The following is a 20353-nucleotide window of genomic DNA, read 5'->3' as shown; positions in this document are numbered from 1 at the left end:
CGAGCCGAATGCTTAAGTTAACATCCTTGCATCTAAGTATCCGCGCTTAACTATCTTAATAGCACTTTAAATAGCCTTCGTAGGAGGGAACTTAGGAGCTAGTTTGCGAGGAGATCGGCGGAGCTACTTGTCGACCTTGTCGTCCTTGCTCTTATCGTCTTTCTTACGCTTGTCTTTATTACCCTTCGCTATAGCGACTGTTACTTAAGGTGTATTATAATATTGTAAGGTGTAGTAATCGTAGACTATATAAAGGTCTAAGGAAAAGGGAAGGAAAGGGTTGCGGAAGTTAATAAAAGAGAGAGGGTTTAAAAAGAAGAACGCAGTCGCTTTTATGCCCTTAAAGGGGCGGCCTGCTAGTAAATTCGACTACGTGCTAGCAGTTACTAGCTTAAGGCTTGTAATAGTACGTAAATTAGATTATTTACCTGCTAGAATTAGCTAGACGATTGCACTTAAGCCCTTACCTTCCGAGCAATTACGGACCTCCTAGATTACGCTCGTTTATTCGAGATTACGCACACCTACTTAAGAGCATTAGCATATAACCTAAGCCTTTAATTAAGGTTATTACAAACGCTTAAGGTTACGCATTTACTAAAGGGGAGGATGTTCAAAAACACTAAAAACCTCGCTTAGGTTTACTTAAACCCTTAAAGCCTCAGGCACCGTTTTACTTAAAGGCTCGTTATTATTATATAACTCGCTCGTTTCAGTTAGTCTATATAGCTTAAGGGCCTCCGCCCTCATAAATGGGTATCATTCTTTTCCGCTTTTTGATCAAGCTCACGACTTCACGGAGAACGCGATCCTACCTGCTAATCCAGATACCCAAGGCTTCAGGAAAGACGACAGCACGGATGTTTTTAGAGAAAGACCTGTGTATGAGGACTGTAATGAGGCCAGGTTCGACCTATGCCTCGGAAAAAGTGCACTTCCAGGTCAGCACAACACACGAGTCGAGCTCTTGGTGTCGTAGCCTGTGGTGGACCCTCTTGCCTTGACCAGGTGTGGAGACCTCTCCTCCCGTGCCAGGAACCAGAACCGAACGGGACCTTTCCATGCGAGGCTGGCGTCGGGTGTATGGCGGTTTTGCGACGACCCCACCTTGCCTTTGCTCACAGCCGTCAAGGGATCGCCGGGCTGTGACGGTCTGGAGGGCGGGGCAGGTTCAAGCTCGGCGCCATTGCCCGAGCATATATATTCCGACGTGAGGTCCGGAAGAATCGCCAACTCAGCTGCAGTCTTTCTCGACAGGTCAAAGGATGTAAGTGTCCATTCTGGAGGCTGCTTGTCTGCAATAACAGCTGATCTGGGAGCAGACAGAAACACCAATTCAAACAAACACAAGGAATACACCTGCAATGGCACCAGCCACCATCACCGTCGTTTACCCACAGGGCGGCAAGTTCGACATGGACTACTACAAGTCCACGCACATGCCTTTGGTGCAGAAGAAGTGGTCTTCGCACGGTCTCACGAGCTGTAAGCCCACCACGCTCCTGGTCCCAACACAAGAGGCCGCCAACGTGAACGCAAACGATCGACTGACACTGTCTTCGTACTACAGGGAAGGTCGTCAAACTCAGCGATGATGCTCCCTACGCCGTGCTCGCAACCCTCGAGTTCAAGGACACTGCTTCATGGCAAGCCGCCGCTACCAGTCCCGAGGCCAAGGAGGTTCTGGGCGACGTCCCCAACTTCTCCGACAAGGAGCCTGTGATTATGTCTGGGGAGGAGCAGTTCACTAGCTAGATTGAGTGGCTCTTCAAGTGCTTGTGGATAGCGAAGGATGTAGTGTAGCTACGAAACACCACTATCCTGACATCAACTGTCCCATGCATGCTACGATGCCCACTCTTCACAACTTCGCCGAACTCGACGGCCCACCAACTTCGGTTGACACAAAGCTATCCTCAATCTCTTGCCACACCGTTGTCGATGTCGACATGTCGTTCTCGATGTACTTTACGATCTTCTTGACCACTTCGTCATGCTCAGGGCACTTGCTATGCGTCCTCAATGCCTTCATATCCTTGTACCTCACAAACAACATCACCTCCTTCTCGGCCTTGGGTCTCGTGAAAATGGCATAGGTCAGCACGTCTGGTTCCTCATCTCTCACGAACGTCACAAAGTCCCTTTGTTCTCAATCAGTAAATTGCCCAGCCCAAATGTCACCCATCAAACATACCTCAGGACGTCCAAAACCCTCTCCCTATTCCCCACAAACCTCGTCAACGAAACCAAACAAGTCCCAAACGGCCTGGCATGCTTCTCCCTCGCCACAAACCCGTCAGTCCGATACCACGCCACCAGTTGCTCTTCCTTACTATACAGACCCTCCTTCTCGGCCGTCTTTTGGTACGCCTGAAAGAATTCTTGATCGTTGACTTGTGCTTTCAGCGCGGATTTGTCAGTGTAGATTTCGATGCCGGCGATGACGGGTGTTGTGATGGAGGTGGCTTTTGGTGGAAGGAAGGGCAGGAAGTAGGACCAGGTTGTGCAGAGGGAGGAGGGTTTGGTGTAGTATTCTCGGGCGCCGGCGCGCATGAGAGAAAGGATCTGTAACTGAGTGTTAGCGATGTTGTGCGGCATTATTCGAAGGGTGCGAGCTATGATACCCGTTCTTGCTTCTCGGGCGAGGAGGGGTGGAGGGTACAGAGAAGGGCGATTTCTTTTGACATTGAGGTGGTTTTGCGGGCTGATCGGATGGCAAGTGAAGTCAGACGTTGTGGTTTTCTTTTCTTGACTCCTACCTATTCACTAATACAAGTAGATCGAGCAAAGGTCGTGTAAGTACGTACTGCTTCATGCTTTCTCAGATTCAACACAAGCTGGACCGAGGTCCTATCCATGCAAACCGAATATCTGCCAGCTTTGATGGACTCAATCTCCGATTTGTGCAAATGAACCGAGAGCTTGTCATAGAGCTCATGTCGAGGTGGAGATCTCAGTTGAGCATTCATAGCGCTGCATAGCTATCCAAGACAAACAGCAGGGTCTTCCATTCCGGAATACATGGATGAACATCACAAGTCGAGCGATTTGCCCACGAGAGCGCGAGATCTTGAGTGGTCGCAGAGGTCATCATTGACTGTCAGATTGACACAGAAGCATAGCAAATTCAGATCAGGTAAAGCACAAAGTTCCCAAAACTCCAATCGTAAGGTCCCATTCATTTCCCTCGTTCCCAGTGACACCGTGTGCCGTATTGTCCACGTATGCCTCGAAGGGAGTCCAGTCGCTCCGGTCGCTCCAGGTCCTTTCTCATTCCCTTGGACGCCCAATCGAGGTATAAAGACACCATGACACCGTCGCATGCAACCCACAAGCTGATTTGTCGCTCACTGCCATGCACCTGCTTGCCACGCCTCGCTACCCAATGAGGTTCTTTACCCGCACTTCAAGAAGCCTGTGCGATTTCCATTGCCAGCTTTTCATCCAAAGGCTGCTTCTTCGGCTTGAACACCGCATCCTGACCGACCATCCGTCGAGACAGAGCTCGGTCGAGTTTGGCGCCCAATGCAATCTTGCTGACCTCTTCTGTCTTGTTGCTGCTCATCACGAAGCGCTGCTTGTCCGCACGCTCGTCGTTCATGCGGTCGAGTGTGTCGGCGAAGGAGCGAATGTCTGCTGTCTTGGGATCGGAGGCGGAAAGGGACATTGTGCTGCCGCGAACGGAGTTGCCGTAGAATGTGCGGTCGCCTTTCTCGAGAATGGTCTGTGGGGCGAGGAAGGCTTGTTCACTGTAGCGGGAGCTGTATTGCTGGGATGAGGAGCGGTTGGAGGTTGTGTCGAGAGTGGGTGCGAGCGAAGGCTGAAGCGATGGTGCGCCCGAGTAGGTGCTGAAACGAGCGTCGTTGCGACTCTGCGGGGTCGCGGTCAGCATTGCGGTCTGGTAAAATTTGCTTATCATTAACGAGCTGTGACGCGACAGGGACATACCATGATTGCTAGTCGGTGGTGATGTTTTGTGTGTTGAAAGTGGTCCGTCGCTGTGGGGCGAACTCGTGGCTGCCACGCGAGATGAATTAAGGTTCGCAGCGGATGTGGGCCACGAGAGGTGAGCGGACTTGATGGAGCGGCCGTTGCGAGAGATAGGGGTCGTTCGGCAGGGCCGTTCGGACGTTTTGATCGGAGTTTGAATGAGGTCGCAGAGGTTGATGTTATCTCTCGCAGATCTTGCAGAAGTGGAGTGAGACAGGTGGTTGGACAGGGCACGGATTGTGTCACCATGCACTGTGGTGTTTCGCAGGAATGGTTGACCAGGGCAAAGACTGCAAGAGGCGTGAGACTCTCGTGGTGAAGTCAGGAGGGAAGACTGTTGCGACGCGTAAGTTCTCTGGAAACTAGAAGGGACTGAAAGATACAGGTAGGTCTAAGTATCTTGTCGTTACAAGAGGAAGGGACGTGGTCGTTATTTCGTAGATGGAAAAGGCATAAATAAGAGAGGCTGGAATCTGTGTCTGGGACGGGAGGGATGATATCGAGATGGGTCCAACTCCACGTCCAACTCGCCTAGGTACCTTACATTCTGACCACGTCATTGGCACCATGTGTTTGCAACGAGAACCTACCGATATTGACACATTTTGACCCGCGATCATTTGCGATATACATGACACCTCTCGAGCTCTGCTACTTACGATGAACTATGGAGAATGGCAGAATTGCTTTCGCTTGATGGATCTTTTCATTCCCTCTCAGCATGTCACATTGGAAGACCAGCTGCTCTGAATCGACCGACATGCCTATGTCTTCTCAATGTTGCCCATGTCACCAAGATGCTCCTACATGAGATGCTCAAAGGTACTGGAAATGGAAGCAACGCAGCACACGTGCGCGTGGTGGTCCTGAACACTACCCAATCGGCGAATTTATGCGTCGCTCATACATACCAGCTACCGGGGTCGGGAAGGCAACTCGTTCAGCATGAACCCTGTCGCTTGTGGGCGTGGTCGCACATGGCAAACATGCAATGTGGCATGCTGTGTACGCGCAGGCGGCCATGGCTTAGGCAACCTTATCGATGAGCAAGGATCGATGTGCAGACGTCGAAATGCTGCAAATAATCGCGGCTCGTCGTGGCTCGTGGCATCTTGTGTCCCGCGCCGACGGACAGACATTGACAATCGCCGCAGCAAATACTGCCATGGCTGATGGCGCCAGGTCCTATTCGATCGCCGCTGCAAGACTGGCCGGGATAGGGGGCGCCAGGTACTTCGCGGTGGACTTTTGTGTGATAGATCAATGCTTGCAGGGCGATCTTCAAGCTGCGGTGATCGTGCCAAAGGCAGAAAGCAGAGGGGAGTGGAATGTTTCACATCGATCACATGGCCAATAGGCAATGATGTTATCGTCAGGCTGCGATTTTGGACTTCAGATCCCTTTGGCGAACTCTGGAAACGGACTTTAAAGAGTGCAGGCCTGCTCGTCTCGAACGCGTAAAGATCTGGTAAGTGTAAGTCCGGAAACGTGACGAAAAGGCGAAGTAGAAAGACGTGCAATGTTGTGTCGATGCGAGAGAGGGATGGTCGGGAGATCTGCCGGCGGAGATAAAGGTCAGCCTATTTTAGCGCGTGATCAGCTCATCACGGCGACCTCTCCCCAATCTTCCACCTGGGTTGGTCAAAGATGTGTATCTCTTCGTCTAATTGTCTCATGTACCTTTTGCTTGCCTCTCAACCATAACCATAAGCGTCGCTGTGTCTGCCTTGGCCTGAGATCTTCTATTCGGTGACATAGGACAGTTTGGGAACGACGACAGCGTTGGACGCTTCGACACGATCTATACCACGCCCAAGCAAGGCACCCCGCTTCAGCTGGTCAGCGATCTGGCAACTATCGACGGGACCACATTGCCCAAAGGTGTACCACCAGGCCGTTAGTAACGATCTGTACATGCTCAAGACAAGGAGAGAATACTTCAAGCACTACGACGCCTCGAACAAACGGTCTCATTCCAGGCGAGAGCTGTGGCGATAACGCCTCGGCCGCTGAGCCAACCGAGCACGCCAGTCTATGGAATAGCACACAGACATCATGAATGCCCATAGTGGAGTCGAGCCCGGGACCTCGAAGGCTAAGAAAGCTGCTATCAGTCCTTTATCGGTCGCGGGCCCTGGCAACTCGGCGCCAATATCGTTCTTCTTGAAGTCCGAGAAAGAGATGGAGCAGACTACACGTAGAGGGCGGACATCATCGCGAGGCTCAGAGGCTCTGGCGCAGACTAGTGCCATGGGCGACAGCTCGTTTGGAGTGCAGAGTCTAGAGGAGACTCTGAGACCCTTCTCCACCGAACAATCACCGTCAAGAACCGATAGTATAAGTACCGATCGGTCTTCCAATGTAGACCGGACGGCGTCCGCAGGCCGTAAACGCAAGCCAAACCGAGTCCATCCTTCAATCAGATCAGCCGGCCAAAGGATCATTAGCTCAGATCATTCATCCTCGCAAACCTCGTCCACTTCTCCCGTGACGCCAGAGCCATTTGCCCGCACCTTGGGCGTCCGCAGGGGATCTGCAGGCTCATCTGCCAACATGAGCCAGCCGGTCACGCCAACCAGACTCAGCCCGCATCCCGGATCGGCAGCGTCCAGCACACCCCGCTCAACATCGCCCAAGTCCTTTAGACTGAGCGACGAGGACGAGACTGGCAGTCAAGCCCTGCAGTCCTCGAACGGCGATGAGGGCGACCATTCGCTGCTCGAACGCACGCCACAGCTCGTCATGCCTAGCCTAGCAATGCCGACGCGCCGTCCGTTTACGGAGAAAGGAAAGCAGATGGGCAGGGCCAAGATTATGGTCGTCGGATCGAAGGGCATCGGCAAGACCAGCCTCATCACTTCAATACTGCGCTGCAGCGAAGATGTCGTGCATGTTGATCATTCGGCCACGCCTCTGAATATTGGAGCATCGTTTGCAACGGACGGATCCGAACAGTCCACATTCGCAGAGATCACGGCATCAACTCGCCAATATCCCGCATGGCGGACAGACTTTGAAAGCAGAAGAATGCTCCTGCGAAGGAACAGCGTTGGTGAGGGGATCCTGGAGCGTAACTTGACCTTCATCGATACTCCTAGTGTTGAGGATGATCAGTCCTGCCGTCAACTTCTGGAGTTCACGAAAGACCTGCTCCAGCGCACAGCTCGAATAGAGAGCATGACCGACAGTGAATTGATGAGTCTATTGAGTGGCGACGGCGGTGTTCAGATTGATGCGGTGCTCTATCTGTTTGATCCTACACCCGATGCTGCATCCCCATCTGGATTGAGCTCTGCACATCAAGACCTCCTGCAACATCTGTGCAAGTGGACGAACGTTGTCCCTCTAGTTGGACGAGCGGACACAGTCTCCTTTGAAGCGCTGAAGCTGCGAAAAGAACAAATCAACGACACGCTGAGATCTATCAAAGCAGAGCCTTACCATCTTAGTGAGCTCAGCGAACAGCCGGATCAGGAACCATTTGCCGTGTCTTCAGCATATGGTGACGACACAGATGTCATTGATGCCAGCATCCTTATGTCCTCAGAATACATGCCACCACTGGTTCCTAGCGAACTTTCTAGAGTTGTCGACTGCTTGTTGTCGTCCGAGAACGTGGCTCGACTGCGACACCTGTCAGCCGCAAAGTTCCTGCTGTGGCGACAGGAGAATCTCGGCTACCATATCGACTTCCGCAAACAGGCTATGCTGCAATCGCCACAGCTCGGATACCAGACAACAGAAGTCACCAGCTCAGGCAGCTGCGTAGAAGATCCAAGCAAGGTTCTCGTGCCACACTCATCGTCTAGCTACTATCGATCTGCATCTCCGGCCATATCAGACAACTCGGCGCTCTCCGGAGCCGTCATTGGCACCTCCACTTTTGCGCTTGCCAAGTACAACGAGGAAGCACAAGGTACAGAGCCTTTCCGTCAGGTGAGACTCGCAAAATGGGCACAAGACTTGCAGCGCAGCCTGAACAATGAGCGCCGTCGATACCAGCATATGTACACCAATCCTCCCGCAGAATGGAACGCCAGCGATGACGGTAATGCTCACGCTATGGTCACTACCAAGGAAGGCCAGCGTCCGCCTCGCGGTCGTCTTGGCGGCGACCTCGGCGTCATTGACCCTCGCGACCCCCTCGGCGTGCTTTCGTTCGCCCAGGCATTTCGCAGGAGAGGTTTCTTCGCGCTGCAGATTGTGGGCGGTTGCGGACTGGTGGGTGCTGTGGCATACTGGGTGGTGAAGAATTGGATGGACGTGCAGGACTTCTTCGGATTCACCCAGCCAGCGGTCATGGTGCATGCCATTCCTGTTCTGCCACCGCCGTCGTCGAGATACTCAACTCCCATGTCCTGGCTGGAAGCGACGCCGTTCGGCGGACTGTTCGGCTGGAGTAGGTAGCTTCGAGGCAATTCTCTGATGATTTACGAATATAGATGCACCAAGGCAGCAGTCTTGATCGCTGACTAGAACACCAGCTCTTCAGACTCTCCGACCACATCTATTTGCACTAGTGAGACTGAGAGTGACAGCTCCAGCTCCAGCTCCAGGGATGATACCTCGGGCGCTGACTTGAACAGCTCTTCCAATCTCAAAATTAAGACGTCCTCCCAGTAATGGAAGCCACGGTCCAGCGATTGTCCGGGTCCAGCTCAGCCAAGACCAAGTAATAGAAGGAAATTCCCTGCCCTCCCATTCGAAGCAGGTCGCTGCAAAGTATAAGAATGCAAGGCGAAGTCGACACTCACTCAACTTCCTTATCAGGAGAAGCCGGGAGACTGCCAGGAAACCCGTGTCGACTACCCCTCTCTGCCCTTTACGCGCGCCCGCGTCAAGCGTTCGCTCGACTTACTTACTGATCGAGCCAGATCCTCGATAATCACTTCCAATCATCACACTCGCACGGCGATACCACATGCTCATATCACGACGGGTTGTGATTAGACCGAATGACAGGGATGTTCCAGCTTCTCTCAAGGCGTTTCATGTCTGGAATCGCTCGAGGATCCTGATCTGCGACTCCATCGTTTCATTAATGTCTGGTCTGTTCTTTCGCTTCGTTTCGCCTTATCCCCACCTTTCTCCCGCACGATCCATGAAAGAGCTGTCAAGTACCGGTCGCACTAGCCATCATGCCGCAGCAAACAACGTTGATCGGCTTGCTTGCGCAACGTCACTCCTTCCGTTTCTCAAATGTTGCCTTGGTCCACGAAAAAGCTCTCGACCAGCGCCACCGTGAACGGTCTCCTGTCGTCACCTTCGCGACCGACGACGATGAATCCTGTTGTCTGGAAAATCGTCAGCGGCGTGCTGCTGCTATGCGTGCTTGTACAGCAGTATGGCGCTCAAACACCGTTCGTGAGACTGCGAGCTGCGGCACCGAGCAAGCAGGAATCTCATAAAGAGGCACACCGGACAGCAACATCATGGACTTTCGACCCGGCGCGAGACCGCGACAACCACGGCTTGACGACCGAACAATGCGACGCGGCCTTCCCTGAGCTTTACCATCAGATTGATATCTCACTAGATCACTGGAAGGGTACAAAGATCGAGAGCGACAACATCAAGCTACTAGGAGGGAACGATGGCGGTGTCCGGTTTCTCATCCACGATCAGCAACTTCGAATCATCGAAACACGCGGGCTCCATCGAGAAGACTTTCGTCACCGAATCATCGCGATCGCACAGCAGATCCTGCGCGCCATCGCGGCCGCCGAAGCCGCGAATGAACCTCTGCCAGATATTGAATTCACCATCATCGTGGACGACAAGCCTTACCTCCACAAAGATCCCTCTGCTGCGCTGTGGAGTTTCGCGAAGCAGCAAGCCAACAAAATCCACGACAGTATCTGGCTCGTCCCAGACTTCCACTTTTTCGGCGCGCCTCCAGAAGCTGAGAGTTTCCGTCTCATGCAGACTCGAGCCCGGCAGCACGACGCTCCGCTCGAGAGAAAAATCCCCAAAGTGGTCTGGCGAGGCGTGGAATGGACAAATCAAAACCTGAGAAAGCCTCTGCTGAAGGTCACAGCTGGCAGGCCATGGGCTGACGTGGAAGCGATGAAGTGGAAAGATCCGAACAGTGTGATCCCCATGGACGAATTCTGCAAGTATCGCTACGTGGTCAACACCGAAGGTCGCTCGTGGTCGGCTCGTTTGACGCACCTGCTCAACTGCGACTCGCTCGTGCTGGTGCACGATGTTGAATGGGTGGCGCACTACTATCACCTCTTCGACACGCTCAACAACTGCGTGAGAGTCGAGCGGGACTGGTCGGACTTGGAAAGCACGATTGCGTATTACGACAAGAACCTCGACGAGGCACAGAAAATCGCGAACCGGACGAAAGAGATGTTCAGGGATCGATATACCACACCTGCGGCCACGGCTTGTTATTGGAGGAAGCTCATGCGCGCCTGGAGCACTGTTGCTTTCGAGCCAAAGGTGATCGACGAGACGAAGAAGGGAACGATAAGATTGAGAGGCACATCGTTTGAGGAGTTCATGTAAGTGCATGACAATGTGATGTGGTGACAAGATATGCGAGAAGCTGACGCGGACAGTGTGCATGACAATACCCGCGACTACCCATATCGAGCAAAGGCCGGATGATGGTCTGATGCAGTTTGGTGGGATCAGAGACTCAGTAACTTCCAGACGACGTCCTGTCGAGGTCAGCAATGCGTGCAGACCGCGCACGAAAGAGAGCATTTCCGAGCAGTGATCATGGCAGCCACAGACGACTTGCATGCTGCATCCCAGCATCGCAATGCCTGATCTAGAGATCACTGAGCAGGATCATCCAGGTCTCCACGACTATTACACCATGCGGCTCTCTGAGAGGACAAGCAGGAATCGACTCGAATCGAGCTGGGGTGCGTGGGTCGAGGGAAGAGAGGCGAGAAGGAGGCGAGGATGTAATGGACAAAGCGGCCCACTGCAGCACACACCTACAGTGATATCGGGGTATCCCATATAGCAAGAAGGTGAATTCATGAAGATCATGTGCAAGATTGTGATCCATACCGTACATCGATGTTCGTAAAAGCGCACGTGGACGGGTAGAAGTAGAATTACCCTAGCGTGCCGAGCGGCACACTAGTTCTATAGCGAAGACCATTCTTCGGCAGTGGACTTCTACAAACCTGCATTGTTTTGTCTTCGAGTCCATCGATAATTGTTCACTTTCACCATTCTCGACTTCAACTCACCGTTCCGCCCCATTCGACTTCCATCCTCTCTTTAATCTCCCGACGCTCCGCCGCACACGACGACCGGCATACCGCGACTTCCTCACTTTTCTTCGACACGCACCCATCTCATCGCACGTGCGAGAGAATTCATCGACCACGAGCCATTGCTGTTGACGCACCACTTGCCGGAGCTCGCATCTGATACATACATACACGCTCTCATCACCGAGCTCGTCAAAATCCGCATCGATCATCGTGCCTCACTCCACCACCTCGCCGCCTCGATAATTCCCTCATTCAACCATGGCAACTGAACACGCCGGTCTGCCCAACGGCACGGGCTACGCGCATCAAAACTACGAGCAGAACGCTTACGCCTATGCTTCCAACAACGCTACTTCTCAGCAACCCACTTCGACTACGCCCGCCAACTCCGCCCCTTCGCAACCTGAGATCTCCAAGGATGAGGTCGGCTGGTACTTTGTCGAGCAATACTACACCACCTTGAGCCGGAGTCCTGAAAAGCTCTACCTCTTCTACAACAAGCGCTCGCAATTTGTGTCGGGCCAAGAGACGGACAAGGTCGCAGTGTGTGTCGGCCAGCGCGCCATCAACGACAAGATCAAGGAGCTCGACTTCCACGACTGCAAGGTGCGAGTCACCAACGTCGATTCCCAAGCATCCGACTCGCACATCGTCATTCAAGTCATCGGCGAGATCTCCAACCGCTCGCAGCCTCATAAGAAATTCACCCAGACATTCGTTCTCGCAACTCAGACCAATGGCTACTTCGTCTTGAACGACATTTTCAGATACCTGGTTGAGGAGGAGGATGAGGCCGAGGTCGAGGCCGCTGCGCCTGCGCCTGCGGAGGAGGTTCAGCAGGTGTCCGGCACCGAGAAGAGCGAGTCGAAGCGCGAGTCGAAGCAAGCAGAGGCCGAGCTGAAGACTCTGATCAGCTCCGCCGAGCCGGCTGTGATCGAGCAGGCTGCCAAGAGAGTTGACAAGGAGTTGGAGGAGAAGGCCGTCCAGCCCGCCGAGGATGCTCCAAAGGTCAATGGCAACCATGTGGCCGAGGAGGAGTCCAAGGCGGTGGAGGAGACTCCGGCGCCTGTTGAAGAGAAGAAGGAAGAGCCCGCTGCAGAGACTACAAAGACTGCCCCGGTTGAAGAGGAGAAGATCGAGCAGGAGAAGCCCAAGGACCCCGAACCAACACCTGCCATCTCGCCAGTCGCTAAGAAGGCTGCACCAGCACAGCCCGCTCAAGCACCGAAGCCCGCCGCACCAGCTGCACCTAAGACATGGGCTCAGCTCGCGAGCGCTAGATCCGCTGTCGCTATGCCAGCCATTCCTACCTCTGCTGCGGCCACTACTAGCGCTGCCCCACGTGCGGCTCCAGCTGCTGCCAAGGTCGCCACGCCTGCTGCTCCGTCGTCTGCTTCAACCACTCCCTCCGCACCCGCCGCGCCCGCCGCACAGTCCACTCCAGCCCAACGCCAGGACACATCCGGCTCGGACTCTCAGGATGAGTGGACAGCCGTTGGCCATAATCGCCAGCAATCTCGTCAAGTCAACGCACCCCAGCAGGACCAGCCTCAACACCGTGGTTACATTAAGAATGTCCAGGATAACGTCAACGCTGAGGAACTGAGGTCGATCCTCCAGAAATTCGGCGATGTCCTCTACCTCGACATCGCCCGCCAAAAGGTACTGCTCGCTCGATTCCATGCCTCCACTGCAACAACATGCTAACAGAAATTCCAGAACTGCGCTTTCGTCGACTTCAAGACCGCCGAGGGCTACAACAAAGCCACCGCGACTCCATTCGAGCTCGGCGGCGAGACCCTCTACGTTGAGGAGCGCCGCATGCGCCCGGGTTCCACTCCATATGTCCCTCGCGGCCAATACCAGGGCGGACGCGGAAACGGCCGCGGTGGCGCTGGTGGCCAGAACGCTCCTCGTGGAGGCAACTTCCCTCGCGGCAACGGCGCTCCTCGTGGCAGTGGTGGTCGTGGTGGGTTCACTCCAGGTCGCGGCGCTGCTAGAGGCGGTGCGCAGGCTTAAGAGCTTGCGTTCTCGTCCTGCTTGTCGGCTCCGTCTGCTTTTCTCCCCCTCTCATCATCCGGCTCTGCGTCCCGTCATGACGAAATGAACGACCTGTCCTCCGTCATCTAATGTACTGTACCATCACCATTGTCACCAACATGGCTCGCGCTCATACCTTTCATACACACAATCACAAAGACACACTTGGACCTGGCTGTCCCCTGGATGATTTGCTAGGACGATCGATCGAGCGCTACGCAAAGAATCAGAATCTGCAAACACGAACGGACAAAAAGCGTAAACTTAGCTCGGAAAATCTATAATGGAGAGGCTGTTCTGCATAGCGGGCTCATGTTGCTGTTCCTTTCTTTGCCCTTCGATACTCCTGTGGCACTGGTCGCACTTTTCTGGATCTAGCGATTTTTTTTTTGGGCGGCATCATCGGTCTGGCAGACGACTGAATGGGAAGACTCACGAGCGAGACGGTTTCGCGGCCGAACATTGGTCAAATGCGAGGCGGAGCGAGGAAAGGCGAGCGGCGGGGGAAGAAGGTGTTTGATGTATCGATCGGTGGGCGCTTCATTGTTTGCATTGGAGGGCATCGGGAAAACAAAAGGGAACGTGTATGTATGAGCGTATATTATCGTCTGTTGAAGATCGTCTGTAGGAACACCGAGATGCTATATGATCTTGCTTGGCCGTTGGCGTCTTTCACAACGCCTGGGTAGGTGCCCTTCGGGTCGAGCGCCTTGGTCCTTTCCACAGCGGTGACTGCTCGACTCACATCTTGGGCGCTCTCAATGGAATCATTTGCAAGGCGGATACTTCAGCTAACCACGCTCGCAGACTTTCACGAGGATACTATGCAGCGAGCGCATGTGTAACTCGAGAGCCTGCAACTTGATCAATTGGCTGATGTCGATGTGTGCCGGGTCCGGCGCCGAAGCGGTGCAGTCTTTCAAGCTAGTCGTGGTAAGTCCAGCTAAGCTAAGAAGGTGCGAAGGATTACAGAGGCTGATGAGACCTGCCGTAGGACCTCCTCTATGTCGGTACCGTATTATTCAGATTGACGGCGACTTGATATCGGAAGACACAACGACCCACTCGTTCCTTCACTTTGTCATCAGCTTGCTTCACAAATCACTTCCTGAACGGCGACAGAGCAGAGTTGCCAACTTCGCAATCGGTCGATCAGCTTCACCCTGGGCTACGAAATCTGGCACGACATGAATTTCGTCGTTAGCTGGTTCGAGATCGACGGCGTACGCCAACGCATCTCAACCTCTTCCTCCTCGCACGTCGATTCGCCTACACGACAGTCTCACGCAGTGTTCGAATGCACGGAGGCAACTTCGTTCATCTTTTGCCTGGCGGCGATGTTCTTCATGGCAGCACATGAACTTTTGATGAAAAATTCCACATCCTTTCGAGTCAATGAGGATTGGAAGATCGCGAGGTTGTTTGCTTCGGTGGTCGTTGTTCGGGTCAAGTTCTTTTCTCCTTCCCGAAGAGGCAATTCTGCATGGCCTCCAAGGCTTGGGTGCAGTACTTGGCGCCGTCTCGTCATCTTGCTTCGTGAGTTCGGTATCTTTTGCAAAGCAGAACTTTCGGCTGACCAGTGACCAGTAATCGTCCCTTCCGTTCACCAAAACCCTCGAAAGCACACCAGTCCGACCAGACCAAGCAATCAACATCGAAGACCACACCGAATGCCCCAACGCTTCCGTCACCCTCAGCTTCGACTCGTACCCGCCTCCTCACCCCACAGCGTCAGAACAGCTCTCGGAAATTGTCGTTTGGATACGAAGACGGGCAAACCGGACGTCCCGACGTCGGTGGCTGTGTCGACACCATCAGGTGTGGTGGGTTATTGACCAGAACCAGCAAGACGCGACCTGAATAGATCGCAGCGGTAAGGGGCGCCGGGGGGTCGGCTTGGCCGTACTGCTTGCAACTTGCTGCCACGGCGACGGCGAGGCAGAGAATCCCGGCGACGATGGCGGTGAAGCGCATGATGGATGATGGATGTGTGTGTGGGTTGGTTGGGGTTGGCGTGGTAAGTTCGAATCAAGGTGGATGGAATGAATCGTTGATGGTTCGAACGTTGATGGACCGTCAAAGGATCGTTGTTGGAGATGTCGACTCGAAGGAAGTGAGCGGGTAGGATGTTGGAAAAGGCAAGAGGAAGAGCAGGTGCGAAACAGGGCGAGTCTATATCTTGACGGCAACGCCGCAGGCGAGGGCGAGAATGCGTAAGTACACGGTTGTGACGTTTCTGACTGCTGAACCGGCGATTTCCAAGGCTGATCTCGAGTGGATTTTATGTTGTCCTTGACAGAGAGACCGTGGAGTCCGGACAAAGACGGCTCTAAATCGGTAACAGGCTCAGCATGGGCAGTGGGATCGCGGTGAAGGGGATTGTCGGCGCCCAATGCAATACAGAGGCCGGTTTCAGTGCCTACAGTGGACAACTCTCTCGAAGGCATCTTCAGGCAGGTATTCGCAGGTTCCGAGACGCTCCACAGGCAACGGGGCCCTTCCTTTTCATCGCATCCCTCAAAAGCACCCCGGTCTGAGCATGGAAACCAAGCAAACCAACATCGAACAGCGCACCCAAACACACCAGCGCCGTCATCACCATCGCCTTCGGCTCATGTTCCACCTCCCACCCATCCCCATGGCGTCAAAACAGCAGCTCTCGGACATTCTCGTTTCGGGCCGACTCGACGCCATCAGGTGGTGGCCCTACTCACAGTCCCATCCAAAAACGCTACCGTGACTATTCGAAGAGAGTGTCAGCAGATTTCTTCAAACGAAAGCGAGCGGAACGAAATTGCAAGGCGGGGAAGAACATACTAGACACACTTTCCGTGTTGCTGACAGTCGCTCTTATGAGTAATGGGATTGATCGCGTTTGCAGCATGAATCGATTGGACTGGTGCATTTCCCATTGACGCCGGCGAGGGTGAAGCCGAGGATCGCGGCGACGAGGGCGGTGAAGCGCATGATGATCGATGCTGTATTGGTTGGCGTTCGACACGGTGGGTTCGCGACCGAGGTGGATCGAATTGTTGATGTTTCGTTGTTGGATGTCCGCTCGAAGGAAACCAGTCGTGAGAATGTTGGGAAAGGGAAGAGGGAGAGGAGGTGCGAAACGGTGCGATTTTATACCTTGTCGACGACCTGGCCCAGACTGTCAGCACTGCCTGCCTCGGGCTCATTAAGGTCAGATTGCCATACAAGCAACAAGGTTGCCTCAAATCGCAACATATCCCTACAGATCGCGGACTGCGTGCGGAAAAGTGCAGCATGTGAGCGCATCGGAACCCCGGGTTGATTTCCAGGCCTTTTGTCGGTCCGCGCCCTTGCAATCAGGCCAATAGCCTTTTGGGCAAGGATTGAACGGCGACCCGTTCGATGCGCTCACACGCTGTAGTGCTTACGCCGACAACTCAATCGACGCCCTCTCTTTGCGCGAGAATCGAACATTTCTCGAGTCTGCCTCGAACCGGAGCTGTCGGTATTGTCTTCAGGGACTGGATATTATTTTCGCTTTTGGAGAAGCCCAGAACCCCGACGGGATCCGACGATTCCACAGCGGAGGCTTCGGCGTGGCAGTGTTCTTTGGGGTCATCAGTAATCTATTCCATTCTCACCAAGAGCAGGAAGGAACGCGGGCGACGAAACGATTTCGACTGCTGGCGAGGTTTGTGGTGGTGGTTGTACTGATTTTGCTGTCGTTGGTCAAGGGGCTCAGTTCGTTGGGGTTGGAGGGGACGCTGTTGATCAGGTCGCTTGTTGTGGAGTTGTTGACGGCAATTAATGTGCATGAGAGACTGTTTGGGATGGAGGAGAGACGTTGGTACGCCAGGCAGGCGGTGTCGGAGGGAGGGGTGGCTGAGGTGGAGGATTTGGCTGCGGAAAAGGAGAAGTGTAGTGGTGCTGTAATCGCTTCATGTCTCTCTCCACTTGACAAAGGTGCCAATTCGAAATCTTGACTGTCATCGCCATTGCTCGTCTCTACAACGCTTCTGTTCCTCAAAGTCGTAATCAGCGAGCAAGTTCTCAGCTAAATCATCGCAAGTACGCCGCAGCTCAAAAGCCAACCTTTAGTGAACGACCTAGCCTGCCGTCGAGCGACTGTCCGATTCTTTTCGAGTTCCGACATCTTGTCGGCAAAAATTCCTCCCATACCTTTCTCATGGGGAACGCTGAAGCGAATCTGTCCGCTTTATCGATTCATCATTCATCCTCAAATTCTTATTTTCCACCACCCAACTGCTTGTACGCCTTGTCCCTGTTCCAATATTAGCCTTTGCCTCCCTCGACAAATATCACAGGATTCTACTCACCAACTATCATTGTCAAACAGCAACCCCTCAGGCGCCCAGGGCGCGCCCGTCTCGTCCTTCTTACCGAGCTTTCGGAAGGCTTCGTCCACGACCTTCTTATCGACCATGACGCCGGACTCGGAGCACTTGGCTTTGGTACGCAGTTCGGAGCACAGGCTTTCGAGGTCGAACTTGCCGGACTGAAAGTCGGGATTTGATTGGAGTTGGTTCCTGTACATTGTCAGTGCTGTCTCAGGGATCATGAATATCGGGTGCCTGTCATACCATATATTGTTGCAGCTGATGAATTGCCCACTGGTCTTTGGCGTTGCGGCTTGTTGCGACTGTGGAGGCAGGCCAAAGTCGTCATCTCCGCCATCGCGCGCCTTCTCAATCTGCGCCATGAGAGCCGCGCTGGGAGCGGTGTCTTTGGGTGTGCGGTTGTTCGTGTTCAGATTTGCGTTGCTTTGCTGAGGTGATTGCAGGATGCCGAACAGGTTGCTCGGTGATGCGAAGTCGAAAGGTGCTGAGTTCAGGGCATCATCGAAGAAGCCGCCGGTAAAGTCTCCCCGTCCCACGATGGCGTTGTTGCTCTCTCTGTAGTCGCCGAAGAGGACGGGATCGAAGCTGCCAAGTGATGGAACATTGTAGTCCAGCGCATTCATGCCACTCTGCTGCGAGTTGGTGTTGAAATTGGCCAGGTTGGCATTGTCCTGATATTGCTTTTGCGAAAAACAGTCGGCTTGATTGTCCTTGTTGGCAGGGCTGTTATGCGATGGTTCAGGAGAGGTCCCGCAAGAGCTGTTGCAAGTGCCATTCATGTTCCATTGACTTTGCGAGCTCGCACTGGGGGAGGTGGTGTCACTAGCATTGCTCCCGCTGTTGAACTGGAAAACTCTGTTGAGGCCGGCAGTGCTGTCACCACCGTTGTCGATGTTGTAATTCGTCGAAGGGGCTGGTTGCGTCGCGGTCGATGAATTATTCTTGAAGTAGTCTTGATTGTTCGCAGACTTCAGGATGCTCGGGCTGAACAGATCACCGAATGGATCACTGCCACCGGTCATCTGAGGAAGAGTGCTGGCGAAGCCGTGCATGTTATTGTCTGTGCTGTACGGTGCGAAGGGCATGTTGTTGCTGGCGTATTGCGATGGGCTGTTCGTGGTGGGAGGGGTAATGAGATCATTTTCCTTCGGGCTCAGGCTGCTGCTTGTCCTTGTCGGTGCTTGCAGTGCTGGAGGCGATGTGCTGTCCTGCTTGATGAGAGGGCTGAGACCACTTGATCCAAACACTTGGCTTCCAGGGAGTCCTCCGAATTTGGGAAAGTCGAAGTTGAAGTTACCATTATATGAGGAACCACTGGCACTCCTTTGTTGTGCGTTCACGGCAGAAAGAGGCGGTGACCGGCCCACGGCGCCGGAGGATGAAAGTCGTTTCCTGTATTCGCGAAGCTCGGTCTGCAATCGCTCGACCTGTGCTTTCAACAGTCCATTCTCATGTTTGTCGGCCTCCTGTGCCTTGGACAGCTCCGTGACCTTGGTTTCGAGATCTTTGAGATGCTGCTCCTTGCGCTCGCGGAAAGCTCGTTGTGCGGCTCGGTTCTGTGCCTTGCGTTTCTAAAGTCATAGTCAGCATGAGGACAAGCGGTTGTTGATCTCCGTCGACTTACGGTCGTCGGTTCATTGGTGAGAGGTTTCCTGCCGGGCTTCTTGGCTCCGCTCTTCTCGCCCTCTTGTGTCTCTTGTCTCTTCGCATCTCCCTCCTCTGCATCGTAATCATCGCGACTCTTGCGCTTCTCGTGTCCATCACCTGCATTGGCATACATATCATCGCTGCTGTATTGCCGTCCGGGAAGTGCTCCGATCATGTCGCCACCCAAGTCTGCGTTCTCAAAATCGAAGCCAGAGTCTCCGTTCAGGTAGTCCAGCTCGGGCGTATAATCGATGTCGAAGTTGTCCATTTCTCCATTTTGTGGGCTCAAGAAGACCTGATTGCCATTGGCATCCATTGTGATTTGATTGTTGTCCGGATCGGAAGCGGAGCGCTTGATGGTGACCGGGCCGGGGCCGGTGGTATGCTGAGGATGGTTCGAATTCGAATTGAGCGCAGCGACGAGGAGATCCTGCTGGTTCGCCGACAGATACGGAGTGAATTGCGACGCAGACCGCTGTGATGGAGCGTCCATCGACCGTGATTGAGGTGGGTGGTTTGTTGGTCGAGCTGTTACCAGCAGTCAGCGTGCGCCCGAGACTGTTCGAGAAGATGACAACCGAACTCGGATATGTGCTATTTCTCTGCACCGAATAACAACGGCAAGATGTCTGCTCACCTGGAGGATGTTTGTCCGTCGTCGCAACGAGGTGGGGTGTTTCTCGACTGACGTGGATATGATGGGACCGGGAGTGTCCCTCACTTTGCGACTGAATGAGGGGTCTTTGACGTCGTACTCAGGCCGCGATGGTGACAATGGGAGTCTGGGCGGTGGTTGCAAGATGCTTTCTCCAGTCGGCGATGATGTAGGAGGAAGAAAGGTCGGTCTGAGGCAGCAGCAGAAAGGCGTATGACCGAAGGATCAGAATCGTAAAGCGGTAGTGTAGGGCTGGTGCAGGGTAGTTCTACAGGATCGTCGACAAGCGAACATATTTGCTTGCTAATCAATCCGATCCCTTGAACCCTCTGCTCTGGGCTCATCCCACAGTGCACCGGAGTCGCGATCACATGGGATTATTGTAGGGCGTGCCGCTCGACATGTTATCGTCGTGGAGATATCTACCTGAGACGACCAGAGGC

At 53.8% G+C, this 20353-nt stretch overlaps 7 protein-coding genes across 7 annotated transcripts; 4 read left to right on the top strand and 3 right to left on the bottom strand.

Moving 5' to 3' along the window:
- Positions 1-1245: 1245 nt before the first annotated feature.
- Positions 1246-1827, top strand: MYCGRDRAFT_102525 (uncharacterized protein; the record flags this gene model as incomplete). Its single annotated transcript, XM_003857255.1, has 3 exons — positions 1246-1267; positions 1323-1485; positions 1571-1827. The coding sequence occupies 2 exons, from the start codon at positions 1365-1367 to the stop codon at positions 1753-1755; spliced, it is 306 nt and encodes a 101-aa protein (XP_003857303.1).
- Positions 1828-3235: 1408 nt separating this feature from the next.
- Positions 3236-4752, bottom strand: MYCGRDRAFT_107297 (uncharacterized protein; the record flags this gene model as incomplete). Its single annotated transcript, XM_003856322.1, has 3 exons — positions 3236-3871; positions 3949-4280; positions 4650-4752. 3 exons carry the CDS (start codon positions 4750-4752, stop codon positions 3407-3409), a joined length of 900 nt encoding a protein of 299 aa, XP_003856370.1.
- Positions 4753-5773: 1021 nt separating this feature from the next.
- On the top strand, positions 5774-8397 carry MYCGRDRAFT_107296 (uncharacterized protein; the record flags this gene model as incomplete). Its single annotated transcript, XM_003857256.1, has 1 exon — positions 5774-8397. The coding sequence occupies one exon, from the start codon at positions 6046-6048 to the stop codon at positions 8395-8397; it is 2352 nt and encodes a 783-aa protein (XP_003857304.1).
- A 1020-nt stretch (positions 8398-9417) lies between these two features.
- MYCGRDRAFT_24570 (uncharacterized protein) lies at positions 9418-10506 on the top strand (the record flags this gene model as incomplete). Its single annotated transcript, XM_003857257.2, has 1 exon — positions 9418-10506. A coding segment is annotated over one exon (1089 nt), but the record flags the coding sequence as incomplete, so codon positions are not given.
- A 677-nt stretch (positions 10507-11183) lies between these two features.
- On the top strand, positions 11184-12431 carry MYCGRDRAFT_102524 (uncharacterized protein; the record flags this gene model as incomplete). The annotated part of the gene is made up of 1 exon (XM_003857258.1): positions 11184-12431. A coding segment is annotated over one exon (939 nt), but the record flags the coding sequence as incomplete, so codon positions are not given.
- Positions 12432-13170: 739 nt separating this feature from the next.
- Positions 13171-13822, bottom strand: MYCGRDRAFT_102522 (uncharacterized protein; the record flags this gene model as incomplete). Its single annotated transcript, XM_003856321.1, has 1 exon — positions 13171-13822. A coding segment is annotated over one exon (174 nt), but the record flags the coding sequence as incomplete, so codon positions are not given.
- Positions 13823-17583: 3761 nt separating this feature from the next.
- MgYap1 (bZIP transcription factor) lies at positions 17584-19748 on the bottom strand (the record flags this gene model as incomplete). The annotated part of the gene is made up of 4 exons (XM_003856320.1): positions 17584-17797; positions 17852-18586; positions 18680-19179; positions 19233-19748. The coding sequence occupies 4 exons, from the start codon at positions 19746-19748 to the stop codon at positions 17584-17586; spliced, it is 1965 nt and encodes a 654-aa protein (XP_003856368.1).
- Positions 19749-20353: the final 605 nt, after the last annotated feature.

Source organism: Zymoseptoria tritici, chromosome 1, assembly GCF_000219625.1.
Source record: "Zymoseptoria tritici IPO323 chromosome 1, whole genome shotgun sequence".
NCBI lineage: Eukaryota > Fungi > Ascomycota > Dothideomycetes > Mycosphaerellales > Mycosphaerellaceae > Zymoseptoria > Zymoseptoria tritici.
This window is presented reverse-complemented; position numbering and strand designations above follow the sequence as displayed.